At 46.1% G+C, this 20,772-nt stretch overlaps 1 protein-coding gene across 5 annotated transcripts in view; it reads right to left on the bottom strand.

Moving 5' to 3' along the window:
* The window catches only part of CYFIP2 (cytoplasmic FMR1 interacting protein 2), a 131,984-nt gene that overhangs the window by 70,960 nt on the left and 40,252 nt on the right, over window positions 1-20,772 (bottom strand). For 4 of the 5 annotated variants that reach the window (XM_024246705.3, NM_001133006.2, XM_024246704.3 and 1 more), the window contains 10 exon segments: window positions 19,204-19,308; window positions 17,234-17,325; window positions 15,287-15,404; window positions 12,604-12,723; window positions 11,974-12,099; window positions 7,145-7,311; window positions 6,271-6,418; window positions 3,006-3,159; window positions 1,471-1,627; window positions 838-934 (listed from right to left, as the gene is read on the bottom strand). In XM_024246705.3, coding sequence (XP_024102473.1) covers window positions 838-934; window positions 1,471-1,627; window positions 3,006-3,159; window positions 6,271-6,418; window positions 7,145-7,311; window positions 11,974-12,099; window positions 12,604-12,723; window positions 15,287-15,404; window positions 17,234-17,325; window positions 19,204-19,308 — 1,284 coding nt within the window. 5 annotated transcript variants of the gene reach the window in all.

Raw genomic sequence — 20,772 nt, 5'->3', positions numbered from 1 at the left:
AATATTTCGGAAATGGCAAGAGCAGGACATGACCATGAGATGGGGCAAAGGCAGTAGCTAGGTAAGAGTCAAAGGAAACGGATCCTATTTACTGTCAGATTTAATATTTTAAGTCTTTCATGTTTAATATTTATGTGATTAACCTTTGGTCCTTTTTTCACCAGACTCTTGGCTCCATAAGGTTAATAATTCAAAAAGCTTTCAGATCTTTCATCTCACACCCTACGTGGTATGCAGAACACAAAACCCCAGTGCTGTGTTTAGTGCTTTCCTCAGACCCAGGTCACCGAGGCCTCTGCCCTGCACTTTGAGCTTCAAGGGTCATTAGCGGACCTCCCTCCAGGCAAAGAATCCATAAGGTCAAGGTGGGCGTGTGCACTCAGGCCCCATCCTCCCCTTCTAGAACCAGCTCTGAGAAGCCTACAGGCGGCTCAAGCCTCTTCCAGGGCCACATGCTCTCTTCCCTGGCTTCCCCTCTGAGGGTGGACTCCACTATGGGTGTGTGTGACCCTAGGTTTTAGGTCTAGCCAAGGGCAACTGTTTTTGAGCAGAGTTGGCAGGCAGAGCTTGGGTATTTATACACATGCACACGAAGCCCTTCGTGGTGCAGCACCGAGTTTGCGGGTGGGAAGATAAAGGCAGCAGGCCCTGAGCTGGGTGTCTCAGTTTGTACTTCTTCCCTCAGAGGTTACACAGGCCTTCTGATGGCCATGATTACAGAGATTCCTCTCCAGAACAAGTCACTGATACTCCTACTTCATGCTAATAGCAAAAGACTGGAAAAGTCCGGAATTTGGAACAAGATTAAAGGAGCAAAAAGAGAAGCATGTCACTTGCCTCAGCTTCGATCTCATCATACAGGAACTGCTTTTTAAACTTGGTCAGAGCATAGTAGGCGCTGTCGTTGTACAGATCCAAAGGGTAGAGGACATACCTGAAGAGGGAAGAACACAGCCAGCCGCTTACTAATGACCCCCCTTAAGGAAGACAGCTTTATATTTGCTTGGGAAATAGAAACAAGTTCACAGTCAAGAAAAGACCATCTTTTATCCCTCTCTGATGTTCCTAGAGCCTCCACCGCTTAGAAGCAACTTACTTTACAGTCAGTCCAAAGAAATAAAAAGTCCAGGATGCAGATAAAACCAAGACTTGTAAAAATTCATCTGGGACTAAAACACATCAGGTGGCAGTTAAGAATACGAGCCACCTGCTCCTGAGATGATTCTTTCCTGAGCATAGCTGTTATGAGGCTGATAAGGCATAGGAAGGGAAGTTGGGCTGGGAAACTTCAGAATTTATCGGCAAGGCTGAATTAAATGATTCCGTCTGGCTGAGCTCTCCCCGTGGTGGGGCATATGGCCTCATTTCTTGTCAACTCAGTGCTTCCTTCTGAAAAGAATAGCTCTCCCTGGCAAACTGCCCTCCACTTGCACCCCAGGAGCCACCTGCTGGCCCAGTCCTGCCTCTTACTCCATCATAGAAGGTTCTTTGGTTTCCAGGATATGGTCCGTTAGAATCCAGGGCATGGACATCTCGATGGGGAACTGGATTCGTCGGCCCATGGTTAACTCCAGGAAGAATTCTCGGAACCAGAGCTGGGAGAGGTCACAACACTGCTGCAGGGCTTCTGAAAGTATAAGGGAATGAGCCTTCAGTTACTTTTAGCACTAAAAGACCTTAGTTCTCATTGTTTTTATTAATTTTCATTGTTATTGTCACTGTGTTAGGTATGTAGCAGGTACTAATATTGATTACTAGATCCTGCTCTCTTTTACTTAAAGGCAAGCCTAACATCTACTGCCTCTCAAGTATTTGTTAAGCTTGAGAGGCAGTGGTTGTGGGCTGGTGGGGGAGAAGAGGAGGCACTGACGTTTTAGAGCTTTAGATGCCCCTACAGTTCCCATCACCCTCCTACAAAGCCATCCTGAAAACCTGCAACCTAAGCATGAAAAGTATGCTTGTGGCCGGGCGCAGAGGCTCATGCCTATAATACCAGCACTTTGGGAGGCTGAGGCAGGCAGATCACTTGAGGTCAGGAGTTTGAGCCCAGCCTGTCCAACATGGCGAAACCCCGTCTCTACTAAAAATACCAAAAAAAAAAAAAAAAAAAAAAAATTAGCTGGGCATAGTGGTACATGCCTCTAATCCCAGCTACTCGGGAGGCTGAAGCAGGATTCTTTGAACCTGGGTGGCAGAGGTTGCAGTGAGCTGAGATCACACCACTGCACTCCAGCCTGAACCTGGGAAGCAGAGGTTGCGGTGAGCTGAGATAGTGCCACTGCACTCCAACCTGGGCAACAGAGCAAGACTCCGTCTCAAAAAAAAAAAAAGTGTGTTCATTATACAAACACAGTGTCAAGACAGGCCCCTGAGTGCCCACTTTCAACTGGACTGTGGCTCCTTGACTCCTTGTGTGTGATAATAATTGCCAGATCCCATACAGTTTAGAGACCTTGAAGGCCCCAGGCTACTCTCTAATGGAGAAGTTTGTACTGTTTGTTACAATCACTCTTTTCAATGCCAGCAGACATATGAAGACTCATGTTCCTGAGATACTACTCTTCCTCTGCTCTAGACATACATCTTACTAAAAGGAGAGGAAGTGTGAAGAACACAGGACTGGGATGCAGCTTGAGAGCCTCCCCTGCTGGCAGCAGCAAGTACTAATTAGTGCTTGGCTGCGGCTGAGTAGCAAAGTCTAGCATCCGTGTGTCTGTATGTGCGTATTCTTGTTTTTGATCCCTCTCTACTAAGGACTTTATGACAAATTAGCCACAAGTATCTCCTGGACAAATTTAGCTAGGTCAGAATAGCTGAGTTGAACCTGGCCTTTCCTAGCTCCAAAAGCCCACTGGAAAGTGTATGTGTTTTTTCCTTGGTGGTGATATGTGCCCCTTAGGGTCAACGGTCACGTCCCTTTGCAATGCCTGGCTTGGTGGTCTTAGTGGCTCTGAAAGCCCTCATCCCCTCCTCCCATGCCTTAGCAGGGATGGGATGCAGCTCACCACTGATGTTGAGCAGATGTGTGAAGAAGAAGGATTGTTTGTGAAAGTCCTCTATGGCGAGGACAATGGGTCCGTCCAGGCTGCTTCTCAGGGTCTTCTTGGAGCCGCTTTTGTCTGCAATGAGCGATTCAAGCATGGTCCGCACCATGTACAGCTTAAAAAAGAAAGCAAGATGAGAAGGTCAGAAGCTGGCCCTCTACCCCAGGGAAAAAGGTTGCTTCATGTCGTATTTATGTATTTATTTTTTTTCTGCAGATGTCTGCTCTTAAAAAGCACTGTCCTAAGGAAGCACCAGTTTAAGGTTTGAGAAGTAAACGTGAAACTGTGAAAACCTTCATGGCCAACCTGGGCCCCGTGGCATCCCTGGGCCGGTGGACCTGGCCACACCAGGTAGCTCCCTGCTCTGCTTGGCCAAGGGCGTGTATATCAGAGGAGGACCTCATTACGTGTCACTCTGGAGTCACTCCCTGCTTTCCCAGAGGGCCACAGATGCCATGGGTGGAGCACTGGACTGGGAGTCAAAAGACCGGGGTTCAAGGCCAGGCACTGCTGCTGATTTGCTGTGTGACCTTAGGCAACAAAGCCCCCACTCTGGGCCTCAGTTGTCTCATGTAACATGAGGGGGTTGGACCAGATGCCTTCTCACACCAGTCCCTTTCAGCACTAACATTCTCAGGAACTGAGAAATGGGATAAGATCAGAACGAACCCCCTCCCACGCCTGTTCCTGACCCTCAGCGTTTTGACCCCGTGGCTGAGTGATGGCGCCCCCTTGGTGGCATCCGCTGCACTGCACAGCCTGCCGAAGTTCAGGGTGGAAGGCCGGTTAACATTGGTACTTACACAGGAGGCTACTAGAAAATTAACTCCCGCTTACAGGGTGCCTTAAGTGCAAAGGATGCAAGTGCGGTGGGGTGGTTCTCTTTGCTAATCTAGATCTCTCCACATCATTTGTCTGTGAATCTTAGGGCTGGAAGGGGCCTTGAGGAGCCAGGCTAGTCCATTCCTGCTGCCTCCTCGAGAAGGGTACCCAAACCAACCCAGCCAGGCGGTGTGATACCAGGGATCGGCAGCCTCTTCGGCCCTGTGTGCCACCAGTGGGGTGAAACAAAGCCCTCGGGGACCACTGGCAGGCCTAAGACATAGATAGGAGAGAAGGAAGAGGGAATGGGAGGGCAGGAGAGACAGGGAAGAGGGAGAGAGAGAAAGAGAGAGAGAGAGAAAAGCAAGAGGTATTGTATACGGTGGGAAAGCCGCCGCGACTGCCGGGGGCCACCTCTGAGACACTCCAACCTCCCAGCAACCGCGTTCGTCTTCGCTGCCTCTGGAGCTTCCCTGGGATCTTCCCCATCACATGCCTGGCACTGATGCGGTAGGGCTGCCACAGAAACATGTGACCCACCATCCTTGCCACAGGGCTTCCTTTGTGGGAAAGCAGCCATGGCGGCCGTTAGTGCCTCAGACAGTCCCCCAAATGCAGCCCTGTTGGGGGGCCCGTCTCATCATCCCTAAGAGCCGAGAAGCACTCTTCTCGTGACGGCCTCTCAAGTCCTCAAAGGAAGAATCCAAGTCTAATCTGTTGTGGGTGCTGTCCAATTGATATCCAACCCTAATTCTCTGAAAACTGGTTTCACCCATAAGAGGGTGAACTTTTTTCCCACGTACTTTTACTTAACAGAGCATTTAATTCACCAAAACAGTCTCTATCCCAACTATGCAAGATGCCCATGTCTACTGTGTCCTGAAGACCGTACCAGAGCCCTGGGTGGGTGTCAGGAGACCTGGGTTCTTGTCCCACCTTCACCTGGACAAGTCACTTGGACAAGTCACTTCCCCTCTCTAGACCTCAGTTTCCCCATCTGCAAGATAAGGGGAGGGCCTAGGTTTCTCTAATAGCGCTCCCAGCTCTGGTTGTCTACGAGTCTATTTAACATGTCTGTGCCACCTAGCATGACCTGGTAGAGGTTGGGGGTGAGGGGGGATTTACTGCTGGTGACCCACCCCTCTCACATTATCTACACAAATACTTCTTCCTCTCCTCTCCTTTTCTCTCTGCCTGTTAAGCCCCCTCCTCCTCCTTTCCAGTGTCTTTTGTGCCTTGTCTATCTCCTGCTCACTCATGTCTTAAAACTTACAGAAACACCTGAAAGCCCTGCTCAGTGTCGCCCGGACCTCAACCCTTGATCCTACACAGAATTGTTTGCAGACACTTCCTTGGGGCATTCTACAACCAGCCGGTGAGATTGGTGCAAACTGGCAGAGGGCCGTGAAGCCAAGGGGAGTTAAGATGATCCTGCCGAGAACCCACCTCTCCCCTGCCCCAGCCCCCAGCACAGACACAGACGCACACACAGGGAGAAGGGTCAGGGGGTGGGCCTCAGATGGTCCATCTCGGGTGACTGAGAGCAGAGAGAGGCTTAAAGGTCACGGGAAGTAAGGCCTGTGAGACCCTTAAACTTGCAATGAGAACCATCTGCTTTTTCCAGCACATCAAAAATATTACCAGAAACTACCTATCCTTAAGTAGGTAGCAGGGATTTAACAAAGATGCCCAGATTATTGACTTTTTTTTCTGTAATGTTATGACTGCTCTGGATAAGCCACAGGCGACCTCTTGTGCAGAAGCTCTGGCTGGCAACTCTGAGTGTTTCCAAATACTAGACTTCCTCTAAGGGGACAAGGGCTTTCAATACTTGCACTTTTGGAGAGATGTGGAACTAAGGGATATTTTGTTAGTAACACAATCTCATCCAAAGTTTTCATTTTACAGAGAAGATAATCAGAGCTCAGAGAGCTCAAGGAGCTTGCCCAAGATCACACAGCAAGTCAGAGGCAGAACTTTTAGGGGAAAGGGCCAGGGCTTATTAAAGAGGGACAGCATAGATGTACGTAGATAGATTCCACTTTAACCTCCTCCTTCACTTTGGAATCTATACTTCATAGGACTAGAAGATAGCCAGGCAAGGTGGATGTGGTGGTATTATCCCCATTAGCCAGTTTAAACAACTGAGGCACAGAGAGATCTGTAACGTGCCCGAGGTCACACAGGTATCTAGGACTAGAATCCAGGTCTCCTGAATCTTAAGCCAGTGGTCCTCCTTCCTATATCAAAACAAGATGGCAGAATAAGACCAGAGCAGCCACTCAACCCTGCCCTTCCTGACCGATGGCTCCCAGTCCCACTGCCCATGGCCAGCCATGATGATCTACCACAGCCCAGCTGGCCTCTGAGTCAACGCAGCTGGCCTGTGCCTGGAGCCGCTTACCTGTGTGCTGGATGGCCCCACAGCACGCCGGGGCACCTTGATATCAAATCCACCTTTAGGGTCCTTCTCCCCTCTCAAGCATGGGTCATTGGGGGGCTCTCGCCCTCCCTCCCAGTCACAGATGGTCTTTCGAATTGCCTGTAGGACACTGGGGAAGGAAGAACTAAGACTTAGACCAGGTTTCACCATGGGAAAAAGGCACTACAAGCTTGTGTTTCTAGGGCCCATGGTGTCCCAGAAACACCCACATTTGAATTCTTGGGGTGCCTATAAAGCATGCTCATTTCTTCCCCAATTCCAAAACTCTGGTTTAACAGATTTAAGGTACAGTCCAGGAATCTGTGTTTAAACAAGTGTCCTACATGGTTCTGATGTCCAAGGGATGTCTGAGAACTCAGCTCTGAGCCCATCGAGTGAAACATAACTTGTGTGAGGCAAGAGGTCTATATTTCCTTTCTGGTTATAGGGGAGTCTCACTGGTCTTATGAAATCTGTGTATGCTTAGTTTTCATAACAGCTTAGATGTGCTGCATACTTACTCCATGCTGCATGTGCTTAGGTCTATATATGGACCATCTCATTTCATCATCCCAACAGGCAGCAGGTAGCATTATAATCCCCAATTTACAAATGAGAAAAACTGAGGTTTGGAGAAGGTCAGCAGCTTGACCAAGTTCACACAGCTAGACAGCAGTGGATATGGACTTCCAGAGACGAAAGCTTAATTCATCCCAAATGCCCAATCTCCTAAAGAGCCCTCTGGAGCTTGCTGGAAGGACCCATGTGTGTTCAGTGGCTGAGCCAGGACATCCTCTCTGATGGGTACCTGGCATGCTTATTTCTGATATGTTCCTGAAAGCATCTGAAAACCCACCTGATGAGGACGTTCTTCTTCTTCCGTACCGCCTGCCGCAGGGGCTCACGCAGCGTCACCTGGGCGAAGTCCTGCAATGCCGCGTAGATGGTGTTCCTGATGGCCTGGTTGAAGACGCTCTCCATCCTGCCCATGAGCACCTGCAGGCCTTTGATCATGGCGATCACCTGGGCAGGAACAGGCCAAGGGTCATGTTCACCATGTCCAGCACACCAGCTGTCTACTACCCATCACCGCCTTGCCAGGGGAGGCGGGGAGTGAGATGTCCAGAGGCATGAGGCCAGTGCTACTCAAAGTGCCAGTGCATGGCTAGGTAAGAGACGTGTGCCAGAATGTACGTATATCAGCACTTGGCTTCATTCATTGAGAAAGTCTTGCTACAAAACACAAATGTCAGCTCAACTAACAGCATTCTTCACAATGCAACTGATTTTTCATCCTTGCATGAGCTCCCAATTTTGTTGTTCACTGCTGACAAATAGCAGCTGGCCCATGGGCCACAATTTGAGCATTTTGAGAAGTCCCTTGGCTTTTGAAGGCCTCTCCATAGACCAGGTGCTCACAGACAACATCAAATAGAACTTTTTTAACATAAAATTTTCTAAAGAATTTTTACGACCTTTGTTTTTGAAACCATTTGGCCAGTTGCTGCTTGAGTTTATAAAATCAAAACTTCTCCTGCAGAAGTCATGGGGGAGAATGCCTCTACTCCTCTATTTCCCTTCTCCTTACCCTAACTCACTTATCTGTTTGGAGAGATGGGGGTTCAGGCATGTGTGATAAGAGGAGCCTGGCCTGACCTTGGCTTGCTCTTTTGGGACCTGCCTGCCTGCAAGTATGTGGCCTCCCTTCTAGGTTTCTGGCCGCTTCTTGCAGTAACCATCCCCTGCTCATCCCGAGGAAGGGAGGCGTGTATCTACGCAGCTGCTTTGCCTATTACCCAGTGGCAAGTTTAATGAGATGTAGGAGGCATAGGAAGACTGGTGTGGCCTTGAGTGAAAAGCACATTCTCTAGTCCAGCTTTACCAGCAGTAAGTCTGAGCCTTTGATTCCATTGGCCTCTAATATTAATTTCTCAATTGATTCAGAATTCAGAGGGAAAGGCATGTGGCAGATCGTCCACCTCACAACTGCCACACAGATCACACCCATAATGGCATGTTCCACCTTCTACACCAGACTGGAAATACACAGGACAGGGCCCAGCTATGCTGTGCACGCCCAACTGCCAGTGTCTGGGCCCATGGTGGGCAGACACATTTTTTGTTGAAAAGGAACAAACAAATGAATGAATGAGCTTAGACCCTAAGGCTGTTTTTTTTTCCTCTAAAACTTAAAGGAAGAAAAAGAATATTTTTAGATAGAAGTCGTATGAAAACAACTCAGGAGGTGATGGTTTTCACTGGCACCAACAGGACACCAATTTTGTTGGTGATGAGCTTTAGTGCAGAGAAATAATGGGAGAGAAGCATTAGAGGACTGTTAGATCATAACAGAATCTGGGCCCCTGGCTACAGATATAACTAGGAGACATTAGGACAAAGGAAGGAGTAGATAATGAAGATGTCTCAGAATAACTCCAAATACAGAGGAGTGGGAAGGCCTATTGGATCTAAGGGAAAAATCTTTGCAACTCTAGACAAGGCAAAATTTCTTAGCTGAAACCCCCAAATCACAAACCACCAAATAACTGATAAATTGGACCTCATCAAAATTAAAAACAGCTGCTCTTCAAAAGGCACCCTTAAAAAATGAAAAGGCAAAGTCACTGATGAGAAAAAATATCTGCGACATATATTTGACTAAAGACTTGTGATCTAAAATATAGAACGAATTCTCACAATTCAATAATTGGAAGACAGACACCCGATTTTTAAAAAATGGGCAAAAGATCTAAATACTTCACAGAGGAAGATATATGAATGGGATACAAGACAGGACAGAGGTAAAGGGAATTCCCAAGATAATAAATAATGAGGAGAATCTTGGATCAGTGGCGGGGCTGGTCTAAAGACAAACCCATGCAGATTGGAAAGAAGAGAGCTTGTGGAGGAATGGCTCCAAGAAAAAAAGAATAATACCAAAACTAATCAAATGATGACTGTGATGGACTATTTTGTAAGGAGTTTTACATTTTGTTGGTATGTTTGGGGTTGCCTTTTGGATAGACTCATAGAAAACAAAATAAAAAATACAGTATTGCTAATTCTATGAAGAACAAAAAGTTGTGCAAGAAAATAAATGGATTCACATTAGATCGTGTGGCTCAGTGATGGACAACAGTTACTTGGTTATAATAATAACAAGGTAACCATTGATTTTTACCAAAAAGTGTAAAATTACCATGATGGGAAGATGGGGGAAGGAAACCAGGTGTGTTGCAGGGATGGGAGGTAGGAAGGAGAGAGCTATATCCTCATTTCCCAAAGTAGAAAATCAATAGAAAATGTCATAAACTGAAAAACCAAGAAATAATCTCATAAGCCTGTTAGAACTAGGGAGATAAATACCACAAGGAATCGCTTAACAAGTTGAGTGGTGTTTCCTATTTGGGGATTCAGAATGGAATAACATGGTGCAGGCAGGTTACTACTTTTGCTTTGTTTTATTATTAAAGGCCACATTGAACTACTTTTCTTTTTAATTTTTTTAAACATGTTTTATTAATGAGATAAAAATGATAAAGCCTCTCGATGTATAGCAAAGTAATGACTAGAAGGAAATAGAGTGACATGTTCTTGGTGGTTGGGCTTGGATGATGATATAAGGTTGTGGGAAGGTGAAGGTAGAAGTGGGGTTGCGGGAGCATCTTCTAAATCACTTACAGTGCATATGCATCCCTTTTATTAAGGAAATAAGTGCATAAATAGTTTTATAAAGTTGCATTTACCCTCTGACTGTCTCACTTTAAATAGGCTTGAGGATGACTTTGTCCTCTGGTGATGACTGCAAAACTTTCTTCCAGGTTGCCCATTAGTAATGGAAGTGCCAAGGGGTCCGGAGCCACTCAGGACAATGTCAAGTGTGATTATGAAATTATGCCACTGATCCTCAGTCCTTTAAAGTGAAGCTTGGAGAGATGACGACTCTGACCTCTTACATTTGTATGACCCTTTAGTTTTCAGAGCTCATCTACATTCATTATCTTACTTGACAATTATTGTTTGATTCTCCACAATAACCCTGGGATGGGGCAGGGGCGAGACGATTAGCTCCATTTTACAGATAAGGAATCTGAGGCTCTGAGAGCTGAAGTGACCAGAGGGCCCAGGGCTGGGATCCAGGTCTCTGATTTCTAGATTCGTCTCTTGTAGGTTTCAAATGGTCCTCAAAGAAATGGCTGTCACTCGCAACCTAGTGTAAAGGAGTTTTCCTCCCAAATAGAAACATCATTTTGTAATCAAACAAAACACAATACAACAGCTTATAAATCAGACAGACCTGTTTCCAGAAATTACTACTGTTCATGGTTTGGTATACATCATAAATATTTATGTCCTTCAGTTTTGCACAAATATGTAAAAGTATATTATATTTTGGTATAAGTGGAATCATTTTATATGCTGTTCTGTTTTTGGCCTAAATGCCTATATTTGGATTTTCATTTTTTTTTGTTGATATATGTATTTAGATATATTACATATTTCTTTACATATTTAAAAATATCCACATTTATGTGTATATGCATATTTATTTCTAGATATATTTTTGCTTCTTCCCTGTATGCACGAAAACTACAGATATGCTGTTCTTTAATTGTTTCTTTTTTAACTTAACAATATGCTGAGCATAGCCTTCCACGTAGGTAAATTTTTTTACTTTTTATTTATTTATTTTTTTTAAGACAGAGTCTCACTCTGTCGCCCAGGCTGGAGTGCAGTGGCACAATCTTGGCTCAATGCAACTTCTACCTCCCGGGTTCAAGCGATTCTCCTGCCTCAGCCTCCTGAGGAGCTGGGATTACAGGTGTACACCACTATGCCTGGCTAAATTGTTTTTGTATTTTTAGTAGAGATGGGGTTTCACCATGTTGGTCATGCTGGTCTTGAACTCCTGACCTCAATTGATCCACCCGCCTCAGCCTCCCAAAGTGCTGGGATTACAGGTGTTAGCCATGGTATACCTTTTTTAGAGACTGCATAGCATGCAATGATATAGCTGAATCTTATTAACCTGGTTCCATATTGAAGAACATTTAAGTTGTTTCATATATTTTGGTATTATAAACAACACTGTGATAAATATCCATGTACAAATATCTCTGCACAGTTGGCTTATTTCCTTGGGATATATCCCCAGAAGAAGAACTTGGCCAAAGGGTATGCACATTAAAAACATGAGTATATATAATCAGATTGCTCTCATAGAAAGCCTACAAAATGTAGACTGACCACTAAAGACATGAGAATGTCTATTTCCTGCACTTTAACCTGCAACAGGCATCATCCGGCTGTCAGATCTCTGCTATCCTGATGGTAAACACTGTATCCCATCTTATTCCAATCTGTAGCTCTCTGACCACTGACCAGTTTGGGCATTTTTCATACCTCTTGTAGCCATTTGTTTTTCTTTTGTTTCTTCTGTTGGTTTCTTTGTGCCTGTTTTTTTCCAGTGGAATGGATGTTTTTCTTTGGATTTTTAAGAACAGAATGAGTTTCTAATCAATTCTGAGTAGCAGAATAACTTCTGACAGATTAATTTAGATGGGAGGACAGGGAAGAGCATGAAAATTAGGGCGACTGATGCTGTTTTCTTGCTCAGAACTACTCAGGAACCACCATGAGCTGCAGCCTTGGGGAGGGAGGGAGATGCAGGGAGTCTGCACCTACCTCAACGAAGGCAAATTTTTCCTCACTGGTGTAATTGTAGCGTGTGGCTCTCTCATATTCCTCCGCGGTGCCAGGACAGTCCTTGTTGCAGAACTTGTCTGTGGGATGAACCAGCTTCCAAGAGTACTGGGGAGAGTGGGAACAAACCAAACGTCCATCAACTGATGAACGGACAAACAGAATGTGGTGGATCCATGCAATGGAATATTATTCAGCTGGAAAAAAGGAATAAAGTACTGATTCATGCTACAACATGAAAAACCTTGAAAGTATGCAAAAGAAAAGAAGCCTGATACAAAAGACCACGTATCATATGATTCTATTTATGTGAAACATCCAGAATAGGGAAACCTATAGAGGTAGAAAGCAGATTGCTCAGGGCTAGGGAGATGGGAGAGGAGATAACACAGGGTTCTTTTTGAAGTGATGAAAATGTTCTAAATTTGACTGTGGCTATACAACTCTGTGGATATACTAAAAACCAATGAACTTACACTTTAAATGGGTAAATGGTATGGCACGTGAATTGTAACTCCATAAATCTGTTAAAAAGAGAGTGCTAGGGGGAGACGGAGGCAGATTCCAAGGAAAGACAGGTCAGTGTGAGGCCCTCTACCCAGAGACACCTACCACCTCCATGACGTGGGCGCTCCACTTGGATAGAAGCTGCAGACCCCGCAGTGCTAAGTCGAAGAGCTCGCGATACTCCTCGTCTGACTTCTGGCTGTCCAGCCCTGAGCCCGTCACCACCTGGGGAGCATCAGGCGTCATACTCACGGTCTATGTGCCTGACACTTTTATATGTTATCTCATTGATTCCCCCAAGAACACTGCAGGGAAGTGCTATTATTACATCCCCTTGACAGATAAACTGAGGCTCAGACAAGTGCCTTGCTGAAGGCCACATGGTTTATAAATCACTGAAGGTTTATAAATCACTGAAGTGCACATGATATAGTAACTCAGGAACATATACCTACATAGAGATATTAAATTTATGTATGCAACAATATGTTTTTCTTTTTTTCTTCTTTTAGAGACAGGGTCTCACTGTGTTGCCCAGGCTGGTCTCCTGGGCTCAAGCAATCCTCCCGGCTCGACCTCCCAAAGTGCTGGGATTACAGACATAAGCCACCACACCCAGCCTCAACAATGTTTTTTACAAAGCAATCTTACTCTTAATATATGGGATTCCTTCTGATTTTCTATTCTATATTTATATAAAAATGCTAATCACAAACACTAAGTTGATTTCACAACTCATTAGACATGACTCACTGATTGAAAGGCAGTGGATAAACATCTATATAATATTCCACAATGATAGAGAATATGTGTGTATGCACAAACATACTCCGTGTGTGTATATATGTACATACGCATATATACATATACAGCCGGTCCTCATTATTGGCGGATTCTGTATTTGTGAATTCCCTTACTGGCTAAACTTTATTTGTAAACCCAAAATCAACACTCATGGTGTTTTTTCAGTCATCTGCAGACATACACCCACTCCCAGCTAAAGTCGGACAAAGTGACTCTGCCTTCTTGTTTCAGCTCTCATACAGTAAACAAGTGTCTTTTTTGAAGTCTACTTAGTGCCATGTTTTCTATATTTTTGTGCTTTTTACTCTCATTGTTCAATTTAAAATGGCCCCCAAGCTTAGGGCTAATGCGCTATATAGTGTTCCTCTGTGCAAGAAAGCTGTAACATGCCTTATGGAAAAAAAATACGTGTTCTAGATAAGCTTTGTTCAGGTGTGAGTTATAGTGCTGTTGGTCATGAGTTAATGAATCAACAACAGGGATCACATCAAGTGTCTTTAAACAGAACCACATATAAAACAAGGTTATATATGGATCAGTTGATGAAAATGTTGTGACCAGAGGCTCACAGGGCTGTAACTCTGATTTCTCCTTGGAGCAATGATTCAGTATTTGCTACTTCAGAGTTCATGGCCACTTTACAGAACTACTGTGAATAATGAGAATCAACATGTATAGAGCATATAATTTTAAAAAATATCTTTGGCCAGACTCATTCTTAGACCACACCAAAATGAGAGTAGGAATTAAGAGCTCTGGCTGGGCACAGTGGCTGATGCCTGTAATCCCAGCACTTGGGGAGGCTGAGGCAGGAGAATTGCTTGAGTCCAGGAGTACAAGACCAGCCTGGACAACATAATGAGATCTATTTTTAAAAAAGAAATAAAATATTTTAAAAAATTTTTTAAAGAGCTCTAGCACTCAAAATAAGTTAGTCCTGTAACTTCAGTTCAACTGATTGGTACCTATGTTTAGAAAGCTAAAGTTCTGGGCTTGACCTTGGTCCCTGTGGGCCACAAGTCTAATGACCACAAGTCATGGTCTAATGGCCACGAGTCCTTGCATTTGTCAGAGTCCCCATTTCAGGTACGTTGCTCTGTGATCAAAGGCATCTCCTGAGTTGGGGTTTGGAAAGTACCGTCACCATGGCTGTTAGCCACATGGTGGAAGCAGTGAGCATACATGGGTCAGTGCACAGTCACCCACGAGTGCTATGTAATAAAGGAATCTGAGTCAGGGGATCAGTGTTTATCAAACAGCATGTTCATTTATTAGGAGGGTATGTATGGGATGAGTACCAGAAGGATATATATATATCCAAATACCAGTCTTAGTTGGTTCCGGGATGGTGGGATTTTACGTGATTTTCTCTCCTTTCGCTTATCTGGGTTTTTTCGAGGTTTGTGCACTGATCATGTCTCCATTAAAAAAAAAAAGTTTTTAAAAAAGGAAAAATTAAATGAAATGTAATTATTGGGATTAGTGGAGATTTTTATGGCCTTCATCTGCCCTTAAGTATATTACTGATTTTTTTTTTTACAATGATCATTTATTACTGTTTAGTTTAAAAACATTTAGGTAGTATTATGAGTACGAGTGTTCTGTTTTCTTGCCATCCAGGGCGGAGATGGTTTGCATCACTCATCATGTACAGGCAGAACTAACCATCACCAGGCCCTTATTATCTGCCATATCTTTTAATCCTCTCAATGAACCTTTCAGGATAGATACTGTTATCACCCTCATTTCACAGATGAGGAAATTGAAGCAAAGAGATGTTGAATAACTTACAAAGGGCAGCAGCACCACCAGAATTCACCCCAGTCTGCCTGGCTCCAAAACCCCTGCTGTTGGCCACTTTACCCTCCTGCCTCCCTCCCTTCTACTCTCCAGTGTTCTGTGGGTCCATGTTCTTTCCTGGCTGCTCCTTACCCCTTCTGGCCCTGGGCCCACGGGCCTGCGCCCCAGCAGCCTGCGTGCTCACCTCACTGTTGCTGTAGCGAGCAAGCTCGGAGATGAAGCGGATGTGGTCATCCCGGATCTGAACCATCTGCTCGCAGATATTGTACTGGGGGCTGATGCTGCTCTGGGTGCACGTCCACCTGGGTAGAAAATTATGGGGTCGGAGAGGGTCCCAGCTTCAGGTGCCTGGGTGGGACAGGCATTAGCTGCTCCTGGTGCTCAGCCCACGTGGCCAACTCCCCGGGTGACACCAAATGGTATCCCAGCCACCTCAGCAAGAAAGCCTGCTAAGTCCAACACTGTGGGAGCTTCAGGCCTAATGGAACAGTCCTTCCTCCTCCTCTTTGGTGCCGGCCTCGTCTAGGATCCAACTGCAGGCCTTTCCAGATACCTGGTCCATAATACTTACCAGTAATATGAGAGGGGCAGGAACATAGCCTCTCTAGGACTACAAAGGGATGGAATCCGAGCACAGAAAAAGCCAGGTGGGCAACCTCCAAAACCAGCCTACCCACTCTGACAGCACAGACACTCTGCGGTTGAAGCTGGCTTTGGGGGGCCTTTGGGCAGGGATTGCGGAAATACGAATGTGACTGTGCCTCTTTTCCAACAGTGCCCTGGCAACATGGAAGCACACTGTGGTGGGAGAAGCCAGGGTCACTCTGAGACATGGGGGTGACCCCTCCCTCCACCCACCCCCTCTACCTCTCGCCCCCTTCTCTCCTTCTCTCTCCACCCTCTTTCCTCCTTCCCTCCGCCTTTTTTCCACTCCTTGTGAAAAGATGTCATTAGGAAAACCATCCTAAGTCAGAGAGGAAATGAATGAATGAACATCTTCACTCTCCATCCCCAAGAGAAAAACGACCACTCCTTTCACCCTCTTCTACCCTCAGGTGCCGGTGACCCAGCAGACAGATGAAGCATGAGCACCAGACAAGGCAGAAAAAAGACTCTGGGGAGAACTTACTATTTCAAAAGAAGCCCTGATATGGTTCTCACAAGAATGGCAAGAACAGTGACAGCCTTCCTCAGGCCTCCCTTCAGTATCACTCAGACAGTTACCTGTGGAGAGGGGAGCACACGGCCCCTCACACCCAACCCCAGTCACTTCCCCAGCTTCCGCTCCCAGCCAGCTTCAGCTGGTCGAGAAGTCAGGCAGGCAAAAGTGAGGAATGAGTTCAGCATTCTCCATTCCCTGCTTTTCCTGCAAAACCCCGTCACGCACTAGCAGCCAGAGGGTGATGAAGCGACTACATGAGCTTTCCTTTGGACACTTGTTCGCAGAGGCTCCAGGCGGATGCAGTTCAAGGACACTCCATTCATACCTTTTTAAGATGCCAATACACACGCCCTTGACTAAAGGATGGCTGGTTCCCCTCTGTGTGGAGAGGCCATAACTTTGGTCGAGAAGCACACAGAAGGAACCTCCCTAACAGCCTCAGAGACCAAAAGAGCAGCCGAGGTTGGAGCCCCCCAACTTCAGTGAAGCACGGACACCCCAGGCCTTTGCATAGATGACCTAGAATTGTGGTTTATAAAGCGGCCGAAGGTGAGGCTGCCCACCCAATTCACATGGACTCCACAATGGACTTAGCGCACGGTCACCTAACCTGAGAGGATCAGCGTGAGGAGGAACAACGCCACCTCTCCTCACTGGACCACTGAGGGCTGGCCACTCTTCAGAGAAGGAGGTGGACTCCTGCTGTCCTGCTGAGAGGACACGTGAGTCACTGCTGGGCTGGACAAGGGGCGTGGCTGTGCTCTGAGCCCTTTTGAACCTGGCAGCAAAGGGCGGATACAAAAGGGCTCAGAGCACCCTCGCGGCTCCCCTCCGGCCGGCACCTGTGTTCTGAAGGAATCCACCTGCCCAGGGATCTGGGGAGGGAGGAGGGGCTGAAGTGGCCCCTCGGCTCTCTGCCCGGGCTGGGCATCCTTGCGGGAGCCGAGAGACATTACGGCAGGCACTCACTTGGACTTGTTCTCTTCATAGTGAGCACTGGTCTTAATGTATCTGGCCAGCTCTATCTGCATGTCGCCGAAAAGGGGCACCACCTGCAGCTGCTGCAAAGGAAGCAAACACAGCTCGTGAGATGCTGAGGAGGGGCTGGGGTGGCCGCCTTCGCTGCCACCCCACTGTGGGAGGCAGGCCTCTGTGTGTACCTGGGGGCCAACCCCTAGTTTCTGCTTCCGATGATGCTACCATATGACTCTGAAGCCAAAAGGAGCCCTAGTCAGCATATAGGTCCTACGCTGCCTCCAACCAACTCTATGTTCTAGGCAATGGAGCCCAGAGAGGCAAAGTGACTTGTCCAAGATCACTCAGCCAACAGCATGTGTGAAGGCCAAGGACTGGATGGATGGCTGCTCAGTGCAGGGTCCTTTCCGCTCGAATCTTCCCTGGCTTAAAGCATCCTTGCTGTTATGATTTCTAGGCTAGAAGCAGGTGTCTGAGTGCTGTTGGTCTTCCTGAGAAAGTCTGTACTTTCAAAGCAATTAAAACCATAATAATACCTAACACCAGAGGGCAAACAACTCCCGACCAAAAACCAGGGCAAATGGCAGGGAGGCTGGTATTTATTATGTGCTTCTCATGCACTAGGTACTACGCCAAGCACTTTAAAAACAGTATCTCAAGCCACACAATAGCCCTGTGAAGTCTGCACTATTATCATTCCCATTTCAGAGAAGAAGAAACTGAAGCTTAAACAGCTTAAGTGATTTTTCATAAAGTCAGACCAGCTAGAAGTCAAGAAGCCAGGATTATACAACCCAGGGCTCTCAGTCATCTATGTAACCCCACTGAATCCTCCAGGGAAACTACAGAGCCGATACCCTTGGTATTCATATTTTTCAGACTTGGAACTCAGTTTCAGAATGATTTAGTGACTTTCCCAAAGTCATCCAGCTATTAAGTGGCAGAGCCAGACTTACATCCAGGCCTGCCAAGGGAGAGGTTGTATTCTCTTCTATCCTCATCTCATTCATGCTGACTTAGGGAAGATTTTGCAAGGGTCTCCCAAAATGAGCCCTATTTTCATCTGGGGCAACTCCAGAGGAAAGTAAAAGTTCCACCCTTGAAAACAAGCAAAGCCAAGGCACAGGATTCCTCTTAGTGACTTATGTTCCTTTTCCTTAACCTTGAAGAGTCAGTGGGACTCAGGCCCGATCTAGTGCCCTCCATGTCACACTACTAAGGAGTTCTGCTGTGAATATTAATCTGGGCTTTCCCATGTCTGACCTCTCAGACTTGCTCCATGCCTGCAGTGCCCAATGCTAGAATAAACTGAGAACATGGGAAGTTAATTCCAAAGTGTAAGATTCCTTTGTAAAATTCTAAGAGGCTTAGTTTAACTGCAAATTTTTAAAGATCTGGGGCCAAAAGATCAACTCTCAGAGGCACTGAAACAGAGTGAGTATATGATGGACGTTGCTGAGGCATTCTATCCAGAGGTAAGGGCAAGCTGAGGTGGCCCCTGGTGTACCAGGTGAGAGGCTGTGATTTTGCAAATGTGAACCAATTTAAAATCCAGTCTTTAATCATTCTACTTCTGCGAGCTCTGATTTATACTGGAAATTAGAGCAGGTGCTGTCTTCTGGGATGCACCTCTTTAAGTGACAAGGGACTTCAGGAAAAAAAAAAAAAGCAGCATTCAAAAAGAATCACAGGGCCTCCTCCTAGCCAAATCCCAGCTGAATCCTGAAACTTGAAACGATGTGTGGCTTTCATGCAGCAGCCTTCTAGGGCATAAATGCCTCCATCAATGGCAGCTGGAGGCCCTGCCGTTCTATTCTCCTCCTCTTCCTACTCTTGGAATCTTTGGAGCTACAGCTCAATTAAAAAACCTGACAGTTTTCTGGCTAATTTCATCCCTTTCCCCCAAAGACATCTTGGCGCTGGTAACCTCAGCCCTCTGCCCAGCCCCAGCCCCAGTTGCTGACCTTAAAGAATTTATCAATTTTGCTAAGATTAATTCTCTTCTTGGCATCCAGTTTGTAAATGTTACTGACATTTCCATCCATTAGGTAGAGGCCAAAGCCCATCACCTAGAATGAGAAGAGGGCAGAGCATAGAAACTAATCACATCCGCTGGAAAAGTTTAAAAACAAAAAGGTAGGTCTGTATATGTGTCACACACACACACACACCCTGTAGAGACACACATTATATTATAAAAACCTATGCATCTTCAAATAAAGGCAGGAAATATAAATCTAATTTCAACCAGAAATTTAGTGTATTACTACAGCAGCTACTTCTTCAGCCCTTACTATGGGCCAGAGTCTGTGCTCAGAGCTTTAATAAGCATTATTTTATCTTGAGTCAAGTTCTCTGAAATAAATTTATTCTATAGATGAGGAATCAGAGACACAGGGAGGTTAGACAGCTCGCCAAGGCCACACAGCGAAGGAGCAGAGACAGGAGCTGAACAGGATCTGTTGACAGTATTTCCGCATTTAGATCTTTCTGAGAGAAAGGGCTGCCCCTAGCTCCTTGCTGTATCCCAGAGTGTGGCACAATACAGGCATCTGATGAACACTTGAACAGTTAGTGAATGTGAAAGTATCCACTTCTTTCTCCACAGAAAGGACAATGTAAAGGTTTCCAAGGAGCCGCTGGTGACTTTAATTTTTTAAAAAAATCTCTTCCTGAATTTGCCCTCTGAGTGGGCTGACATTCTTGATTCCAAACCTTCTAATAGTCTCCTGAATGCTGGCTTGTTTTGCTCCTTTTAAAATGTATGTAGAAAGGGGGCCTGAGCAGCTGTGTGACCATGAAAAAGTCACTTCTCTCCATTCCTCTATTTCTCATCTGACACGAACAGGGTGGAGCAGGGTACTGCTAAGGTTGCTTCCTCTGTGGGTGCATTTATTGTGTTTTTTTGGTTTTGTTTTGTTTTTTGAGATGGTCTCACTCTGTTCCCTACCCCACCCCACCCGGGCTGGAGTGCAGTGGTGTGATCATGGCTCACTGGAGCCTCAACCTCCTGGGCTCAAGTGATTCTCTCACCTCAGCCTCCCGAGAAGCTGTGACTACAGGTGCACGCCACCACCCCTGGCTAATTTTTGTATTTGCCTGTAAAGATGGCGTTCCACTGTGTTGCCCAGGCTGGTCTCAAACTCCTGGGCTCAAGTGATCCCCCTGCCTTGGCCTCCCAAAGCGCTAGGATTACAGGCATGAGCCACTCTGTGGGTATATTTTGTTCTGCAGAATGAACTTCATCCTTTTCTGCATAAGAGCAGACAGTGCTCCACGGTGGCATCTGAGTTCACTAACACAAACTAACCATGTGGCAAAACCATGTGAAGGCCAGATTGAAGAGGGTGGGGAACAGAGAGGGAAGAAGGCAGGGAAGTCTGGGTGTGGAGGGCTGGAGAATTTGAAGGCCACATTAAGACTACTTGGTGGGCTGGTAGGTAGTGACTTAGCTTGTGGAAAGTTACAGCAATCATCCAGGCAAAGCACCAGGGGTGAGAGGGGTGTGTGAACTGTGAGTGGCTTCTCTGGAT

The sequence above is a fragment of the Pongo abelii genome, chromosome 4, assembly GCF_028885655.2.
Source record: "Pongo abelii isolate AG06213 chromosome 4, NHGRI_mPonAbe1-v2.0_pri, whole genome shotgun sequence".
In the NCBI taxonomy this organism is placed as follows: domain Eukaryota; kingdom Metazoa; phylum Chordata; class Mammalia; order Primates; family Hominidae; genus Pongo; species Pongo abelii.
Note: the sequence above shows the minus strand (reverse complement) of the source record. Positions and strands in the feature narration are given on the sequence as shown.